Consider the following 9,673-nt stretch of genomic DNA (forward strand, 5'->3'; position numbering starts at 1 on the left):
ATCAATACAATGCCAATACTGTGAAAGACAACATTATTATCTAAATGCCCACGTCTATATTCTACAAGTATAGTCAACCACTCAGTCACCAGCTGATAGATCAGATCAATACAGTATAATATAAATATATATATATATGTGTTGCCTTTATTATTCCACAGAGCAGGGAGTGTATGAGCAGAAGTTAGAAGTGCAGAGATCGGTGATGATGTTGCCAATTCTTAATGGACATATAAAATCAGCTACGCATACATAAAGACGAAGAGGCTGTTTTCCCTATACGAATATTGGATAGAACTTACCGCTACCAATTTCTTAAAGTATTCTGGGAACTTTTCAGAAGTTAATTACTAAATGCTATACCTTTTACCGAATTAACTGTATAATTTGGATTACTAAATATTAACGGAAATGTGTTTTAATGATTACAAATTCCTTTTTACGGGATATATGTTAGTGAATGCCTATAACAGCATATATTGTGTTGCTTGGTAACGATCCTGATACAATGTTAAATTTGAATCTAAAAGTGCATTATTTCAAAATTACTGTGCAGTAAAAGGTTGCTGGTTCTGATGCTATGAAACTGATCTTCTATATTAAAGATGAATAATTCGAGGAAATTGGCAATGTTGGATATGGTAAATAGCACCGTTTCCATAATGACACAGGTGATAGTTGATAATGCCAGCGATTTGGCAAGGACTCGATACATCGTTCAAAAATTATTAGTGCCTTTTATAGTGACGTTAGGGGTGACAGGTAATATATTAAGTATAATAGTGCTTACACGCCGTTCGATGAAATCCTCAACAAATTGTTATCTTTCTGCCCTATCAGCGTTCGATTGTTTATATTTAATATTTAGTTTTACGCTGAGTTTCAAACATTATGATTTTACAAAGGACCTGCCTAATTATTGGCATTGGTTTCCAACAGGTCGGGTGCTAACCGACATGGCCGCCAACGTATCTGTGATATTAACAGTTACCTTTACGGTAGAGCGGTATATCGGGGTTGTCCATCCCATGAAAGGTAGACAACTCTGTACGCCTCAAAGAGCCAAGCATATAATTTGTGGAGTAGCGGTGATGGCTGTGATATGTACATTACCAGAATTTTGTGAATTGGAAGTAGTAGAGGTTTTTGAAAATAATAAGACACGTCTAGCTCTACAATATACAGAGTTTGCTACAAGTTACAGTTATCAAATAGGATTTTATTGGTTTTTGGTTACGTTTTTCACCATAATACCTTTAATTTCTTTGTGTTTTTTCAATGGACTCCTAATCTCGACTGTTGTGAAAGCCAACAAAATACGACGACAAATGACAACTGCTTCAAATCGACATTTAACGGAACGTCATAATCGTGATCAACATAAAATTACCAAAATGTTAATAATGGTTGTGTTAGTTTTTCTTGTGTGTCAATTTCCGGGCGCCATTTTATTGATGTATAGAACTTACCTGGAACTAGCGGAAGTGGAAATGACCAAACATAGACGAAATTCAATTTTAATTGCAGGAAACTTAACGAATCTTCTACTTCAGATAAATGCCTCTATAAATTTTATTCTATATTCGCTGATTAGCACCAAATTCAGACGTGTGTTTTGTCGAACAGTGTGTTACAGAAACATTGCTCAATTTGCTCAAAGTTTAAGAAAACCTAGCCGTACCGAATTATCGCCATATTCAAAAAGCAAGTCTCGTGACAGAGGCGATACTTTTTATCTTCAACGGTGGAAGAATCCCATGGTGAGGAAATCGAACAGAGAGTGTATAAATTATAGTATAGGCACTGATGGACTTCATGCCAATGGTCATGCAAAACATATTATTCTGTCCCCTTCTTTCTGTTCGGCTATGTATGCTCCTGATTCAGACCCATAATAAATATCTACTATTATTTACGATTTAGATATTATACGTTTTGTGTTTTTTAACTATTTTTTTTATATCGAATTAAGCTTGGGCGTTTATGTCGTGTGGGTTGCTTTGTGATTTTCAGTTTGTAGTATATATATATTATTTATTTCAATAATGCATTTGCACGCAGTGATGTTTAGACGTGGGAGGAAACCGGAGTATCCGCAGAAACCCCGCAATATTAGGCAGGTATCACGATTTATATATAAATAAAGCGCGTTTAGTTCACTCAAGACCAGGATTTGTTTCCCGTCTACCTCATCTCTCAAATATATCTTTATCTTTAATACCTATCAACGGGTTTCGTCTTAAACATGCATTATGTTCGAGCTAAATCTGCCAATATTGCAGGTTTTCTTTAGGTCTGAAATGTTATCTAAATTATTAATTAGACATTAATTAACTTATCCAAACCATAATCAACTCTCGATGCTATCGTTAGCCTGCGATATCTAGTGGATTTGAATACATTTTGTGATGGATAATTTAACGTAAAACTGGATAATCGAGACTTAGTGTATTATCGCACCAAAGTTAGTAATGACGTTCGAGGCTAGCCAAAAATGAATTGAATCGCTAATATCTCGGTTCAGAGTGAAGCAATTGAAGTGTAATTTTCAGCATATTCTGTTTTCATTATCTATTTCTTTTAACTATATAGCGAGAACTGTCAAGTCTTTATTTAATCTTTAAGGTGAAGATGCTTACCTAATGCTAATGATTTAGACGACTTTCGTGTATTTCAGAAATTAAGAAATTAGTCTCTGGCTTCAGTCAATTATCTACAATTGTCTCTAGTCGATAACTACGTGAATGCTTGTTTGGTTTTGTATTCTTAATTTACCTTTTTTTTCTCACATAAAGGCGCTACATTACCAATAGAAATATTTAAAGCGAGCAATTGTTGGTTTGTTAAACGGTTTGCTTATGTCTGTGCTCGCCGCTCTTATTGTGCTGAACATTGTCATTTTAAATTTGTTTGAATATTTTAATTTTTGATTTAGCAAATACTTGACGGCCAATAATTATCCAGAAAATTGTTTCCAACCTGCTTCTAAACATCTGGATATAAGTAGGCTAGTCGCGCGCATTGAACACCCAATCAAGATATTTCTGAAATATAATTACCCACATTTGCAAACTCTTATTAGAACTATAGTTCCATTCAATCAATCTTGGCTTTGTTCATGTCAGTAACTTTTACCGTTTGATGTTTGCCGTGATTTGATATATTTATATAGCTGACAAGGTGAAATAAAGATTAAAAACTATATATTATGTTAGAACAATTGACAAATGTATTTTGTATTTATACCATAGACAATCGCTTGATCTCAGTGATCTGAATCCCTTTATATCCTTTGTGAGAGATATCTGTATATTTTCTTGTGGATTGTTATATTAAATATTCATATTTCAAAGCTTTTGTTATTACTTTATAGTAAACTGGAATGGCACGATAGATTAATGATGAATTATTTATCGTTGAAGACTGTACCGCGATTTATGTTCGACAATTTCTTCATCGTCGACAAATTACGTGTGTCCTGAAAAGTAGATTTTTATTAAAAACAAGCGGATATTTGTTGGTGATTGTCAAATTACAGAGCTCGACAAATTGTCGGCATAGCATTGCAGGGTTTCACGCCCAAGAAATCTCCGTTAGGGGCCATCAAAACCAAATTATACCATTAAAATTATAAAATTTGTAAAGCTCGAACATTTTCGAGATTAAGTGAACAGTAAGATTTGAATTGTCAAAATAAATTTAAAAAAATTCCGATAAAGAAAAAAAAAAACGAAAATGAATAAAATCATGCTTTCGTGCCAATTCAAACTCGGATTTCGCTTTTGCACTTGTTAGCGTTGGTAGAATTATTTTAATTATACGTAACTCCTCGGTCATTGGATAAATTATGCATGACAGGTATAGAAATTCCAAGTGTCAAAATTTTACAAAATCTCGAAGCCCTTTTTTACATTACAACCTGATACTAAACAAACGGTAAGAAATGTGAAATAAAAAGTTTCCGGCTCTTCTGTCAATTTGATGTGAGTTAAGATTAACAAATGAAAGGTTATCGTGTGAAGTCTGTCTTCAAAAGACAGCTGCTGTTAATGGAGGTAGTTTTGTTTCTTTGTGGCCATTGCTAGTTGCCGTTGGCAACACAAAGAAATAATAAATGGGATTGCTAAATGTAACCTTTTCAATTTAAAAGCGAGAAAAATGACGACGACAATAATGATGCCAATGTGATATTGCTTCTCAAAGAAGAGATGAATCAACTGATCTGACTTACATCATGTCTTATGCCATGTATAGAATAACTCTTTGATCCTGGTTAAAAATAATGTAGTCGATTTTAAAGAATTTATGTGTTGATTGTTTTCGAAGGGGGTTGGGGATATTTTTTCTTCGTTAAAAATGTTACACCCAAGTACGCCTAAATGTAAATCCTATGTTGAGAGAGTGAGAAAAAAATGAATATGGAAAATGGGGTTTAACGTCCATTCGAAACAAGCTAGGTAATTTCGTGACTAACATGTAGTTCAATTGCATTACAATAATTCGCTAGCCCGCAGGGGTCTTTAGTTGGGGGCCTGAATAAAGCCTACTCCTTGTCCCGTACAAGCTGGAAATCGAAACCACGCCACTTGGCTCAGTTACAGACCTTATGATCAAACTTGCACGCGTTAACCATTCCCATCCCCACCCCAAATCGTATGTGTTTGTGTGTTCTAATGTCGACATAGTAGCCTACGCCAAAACGGCATTTAATGGTTGTAAACAAACGGATTAAGCTTTTAAAGCAAAATAATCGAAATAACACACCAAAAATCAAAATTTAAAGTTGAACGGTGTAAACTTTGGTACAGATGTAATCTGCGGTTGGTCTTCAGATGATTAAGCCTTGGCTTAAAGGAGTATAGCTATATTTTTGTTCCAGATATTAGTAAGTTCCTGGTCTAGTTGCAGTTAACTACAATGATAAGAGACCAATTAGAGATGTCGACGGTAATGACTATAATTATAGTAATCTTTTAGCTGTCCAGTCCACGAATAATTTAGAAACCTGATTAGGCCTACATTACTGTGTAATTTTATAGTCTGGTAAAATTTTAGCTGACCAATTTGTCAATATGATACATATGTTTACAATTTCACTGGAAACCTGCAATCACCCTCGGACATAACAAAGTACAAATCTTATCCAAATAAAATCACAAAATGACAATTAAATGACAGTTTCAACAACAAAGGCCCCTTTTAGGATTAATGGGCGTCCAGGCTAGCTATAAGGGGAGGTACGACCGATGTAAATATGGATAAAATGAACCGTGGATAGACTTACACTTCTACTTTAAAAAGTGTTTTGTCGATGAAAAATGTCTTTTAACGCCGATGATTCGAGATTTGATTGCAAGACAATCACCGAATTGCGAGAGGAGTTGAAAAAAAGAAATGCAAAACTGTCTGGTCGTAAGAAAGAATTGATAGAGCGGTGAGTTATTTCATTTTGACATTTATTTTATTTCAGATCAATTTCATGCACTTCGGTTGGGCATTTCCGAGCCCTATCTACGGTATTTCAAATGTTTTTTATTTTAGCTATTTCAAATTGGCAACATATAATGTAATTTCTGTATGTGTAGCCTAAAATTATTATGCAAATCATTGATTTTGTTGACCGAAGTACCAAGTAAAAAATCCCAGCAGGCCCAGTACTGTAGACTGGCATGTTGTTAATGTTTACAAAATTACGTATAGGCTATTTCATTTGCCAGCTCTAAATTAACGATATAAGTTCAATGCCAAGCCCTATCAACAGTAATTCTATTTGAAATTGGCCTTTGTTTCAGCGAGAACCCTCATTAAAGCTGTTGGCCCATAGTTTAACGATATTTGTTGTTATCTTAGAGCTTTGTAAGTATTTAGAATTAATATTTGACATTTTCTTACTTTCTGATGGCGTATTTCTTCTCTGTCGTACAACACAACTTGATATTCATAGTTTGACCTTTAATATTTACGATAATGTAAGACTTTTATAAAATTACCTATCTTACTTTGTACAAAACCTGTATTTAAACGATTATGAATTTCTCATCTGTAATGTTTCAAACATGTGTTTTTATATAAATATACCAGTATTACACAATGTGATAGTCTGTGATTATATATATAAGATATTACTTTTTTCTTCTGAAATCGATAGTTAGCCTCAATTTACAAAACTGGTGGGGAAAGGCATCGTTGAGATCGTCACGACGTCTATCAGTCGCTCTATTATTCAAATAACCATAAAGCCTATCTCTATGTCATCATCCGTAAATTGACAAAATTACCCAACAATAAAAATGCCTTACTTTTCCATCAAATTACAGAGGTCGAAATCTAACGTATTTTAAGCAAACCATGAATTATTAAGCGACGATTATCTAGACATAGTGGGAAATAATAACACCTAGTTTCTGGGTTAAAATCCGCATGTTTGATGTCCTACGTTTATCTTTGCCGGGGGCTAGCCAGATGATCGTGTGGTTTAATCCCGTGGGGGCCTGCTTTTTTTTCAATATGGAATATTTAGATGTTGTTACGATTCGTTTTATTTTTGTACAACTGCACTTATGGAAAGCCTGAAATCAAACATGATTTGGTATTTATACCCATCGGCGCTTTTAGAATTTCTACAACACACACTGTCAAAATATATCAAAACATACCTTGAAATACGTTTAGGCTACATGCACGTTGACGTCATGGTTTTATTTTTATGTATTTTTTTGTAGAAAAATATCCCAATAATACATCATTGACTAGTGCGAATCAATATTTCCGAGCGACACATTTTTTTTAAATTTTCGAATGTAGAGGCCGCCCTACTAATCAGACGTTTGACCAAATTTCATTATATTGACGGGATTGATGTAAAATGTAACAAATAGCAAATTTTGGCCTAGTATCGATTTCTCAAAGGCAATAATTCGAATTTGAAAAAAAAACGACTAGATGATATGAATGGAGCTATACACAAAGTTTCATTAAAATTGGATGAAAATATACTCTCTATTGCGTACATAACGTTTTGCTGATGTTAAACAGGGATGACACTAATTGCGGGCGTATTAAAATGGTAAACGGACCTGGGGCCTGTTTCACGAAATTTTAACTATAGATAAAATCCAAATTTTAGTAATTTGATTGGAAAATATTATATTGATTTTAGTGCTTAGCCAATCAAAATTGAAGTATCTACTAAAATTGGATTTTATCTTTAGTTAAGATTTCGAGAAACAGGGCCCTGTTCTTCTATAAACTTCGTACAATCTATATTTGTGTAAATGTGTTTATGGTATAAAAACAGAAACTATAAGTAAACGTTGCATTTTCTAATATTCATTAAATCACGAGATTTCTTTCCGTTAATGTTTAGATTATTCACTGACCTATATAAGATGTGTTAAATCCTTAAATATATTTATAATCATTATATTTTATGTGTGATACGGAAGCGTTATGGATCGTGCGGAATTTTGAAAATTATCGCATTTTCCTGTATCAACGATCTCGAGAATTCGAGTTAATCTTCACGAGATCTTCAGTTTTCCCGAAACCCCAAATCTGACGAACTTGATTTTTCTAGAATTCTCCTGTGGTTTATTTTCTTCTTTTTATCATGTCCGCGCCCCGGTCCGTCCGTCGGTTATACCAGACGCAGGGCTGGGGCCATTACATTGATAATGTAATTAATTATATTACCATTAGATACCTTTTAGCAGACTTGAAACTCTGGTCGGTAATCACAGGTAAGGATTTCGGTCAAAAAACTGAAATTAAATGATGAAATAACTGAATTTTTGCTTGCGTATCCAAAGACATTGCTTTCGGTTACCAACTATAATAAATTGGATGGAAAATACTCTTTGCCAGTTCATGGCACATATTTCGTCACGTTTGTGGGAATTTTAAGTTTTGAGAAAAACACGTTTGAAATTTGCATTCTGTTGTTATCTCTGTGACCGCCAGACAATACTATTTATTTGTGATTTAATAGTTCATACCCGCGCATAACTTTGACTTTCATAGGATCAAAGTACAATAGTCACATTCGTCATTTTGTTAGAAAAAAGAAAACGGAAGGATTCATATTCGCTCCAATTTGTCACTTTGTAAGATCAAAAAGAGTTGTTTTATCGTGGATAGTACTCTAATCATATACGTCATATATTCGTCGATTCGGGAGAATCTTTTATCCAGAATTTCCCATTTCGCCATGGTATAAGAAGGCAAACCTAATATTAAATGAACACATAATCTAAGAACATCACATTGAATACTGTAAGCGTTTCGGTCATGAATTGCTCGTTGGCCTATATGAGCAAGTTGGATACATGAGTTTGAGATTAAAGTATTGGTTTAATAAATCAACCTACAAATTGACCAATATATTGAGGTTTAAAAGCGTTAGATATTTTTGATTTGTGTTCTTAAAAAATATTTTTCTCACAATCTGAAATTTTGATTATTTTGGTTATTGGAGTATAGTCAAACGTCTACATCAAATTCAATGGCAAACTGTTTTCTGGAAATATTATAAGTGGATAAAAAAAGTTGTTTTTAATAATGACGGGGGGGGGGGGGGGGGGCGTAACGTCCACCCGACAAAAACTATGTTAATTCGGGACTAACATATGATTTAATTTTATTTCAATAATTCTCATGCTCAAAGGGAACTTCAGCAGTGGGTGGAAACCGGAGGGCCCGGAGAAAATCCACGAGGTTGGGACAGGCGAGACTACTCCTTGTCACGTACAACCGGGAAATCAAAACCACGCCAGACTCAATAACAGACCTTATGTCACCCAACTCCCCATTTGCACCCCCTCCCCTTAAAGTTTTGCAAATGGTAATTAGTGAATCAAAAGTAGAACGGAAATTAATGATACTAAATATACAGCTGCATACAAAGAAATAAAGGCAATGACTGTGCAGATGGAATAAATGCAGTATATATATATATAGGGGGGGGGGGGTACTGAGCTTCATCCATCAGTCCCAGCCTAGCAGCCAAAAAGAAGTGTAGTGGGAGCCTAGCAAGGTGTTTGATGGTCGCAGCAAGAGATGGTCGGGATGGCCGGGAAACAGTGCACGCAGGAGGAGCGTGACCATGAGCGTAGTAAAAACTGGGGAGCGATGGGTGTATTGAATGCTGGGTGTTTTAATATAACCATATATTTACAATATATTTTCTAACCGTAGTTTATTCATCAATCTGGTTAAAACACAGATCCTATTTCGTTTCGTTTTTATAGTTCAAAATTTCGTTTTACTTGTCTTTACTACACTTGGATCTGGAAGAGTTGTTATTTAACTCGTGTTCTGAATGGTGTCAGGGATAAGCCAATGAAACGGTCTGTCACGGCGAGCTTTAGGCGTGTTTTGCACGGAACTGTGGGTAATCCACTAGTAACATCAATGTTGATTGGTTAATCAAATGTCTGACATCATAGGGTCATAAGTCGGTCTTTTGACCCCTGACGTGACCTATCGCTATAACTTGTCAGATCTTCATGTAGTGTAGGCCATCGAAAGTATAAAAAAACGAAACGAAATATAGATCTGTATTTTAATCAGATTGTTTATTCATATATGTTTATTCCCTTTTTCAGAAATAGTTTTAACGCGCTCTTTAAATGCCAGACACATATTAGGCAATCGATCGCCAATTCTTGTAGCGCTA

General features: G+C 34.7%; 1 protein-coding gene across 1 annotated transcript; it reads left to right on the plus strand.

Annotated features, from left to right (window-relative positions):
- The first annotated feature begins 321 nt into the window (after positions 1-321).
- LOC126814804 (FMRFamide receptor-like) lies at positions 322-3,294 on the plus strand. Its single transcript, XM_050540172.2, has one exon. The coding sequence runs from the start codon at positions 606-608 to the stop codon at positions 1,893-1,895; it is 1,290 nt and encodes a 429-aa protein (XP_050396129.1). The 5' UTR covers positions 322-605; the 3' UTR covers positions 1,896-3,294.
- The last annotated feature ends 6,379 nt before the right edge of the window (positions 3,295-9,673 follow it).

The sequence above is a fragment of the Patella vulgata genome, chromosome 3 (assembly GCF_932274485.2).
Source record: "Patella vulgata chromosome 3, xgPatVulg1.2, whole genome shotgun sequence".
NCBI classification, from domain to species: Eukaryota; Metazoa; Mollusca; class Gastropoda; family Patellidae; genus Patella; species Patella vulgata.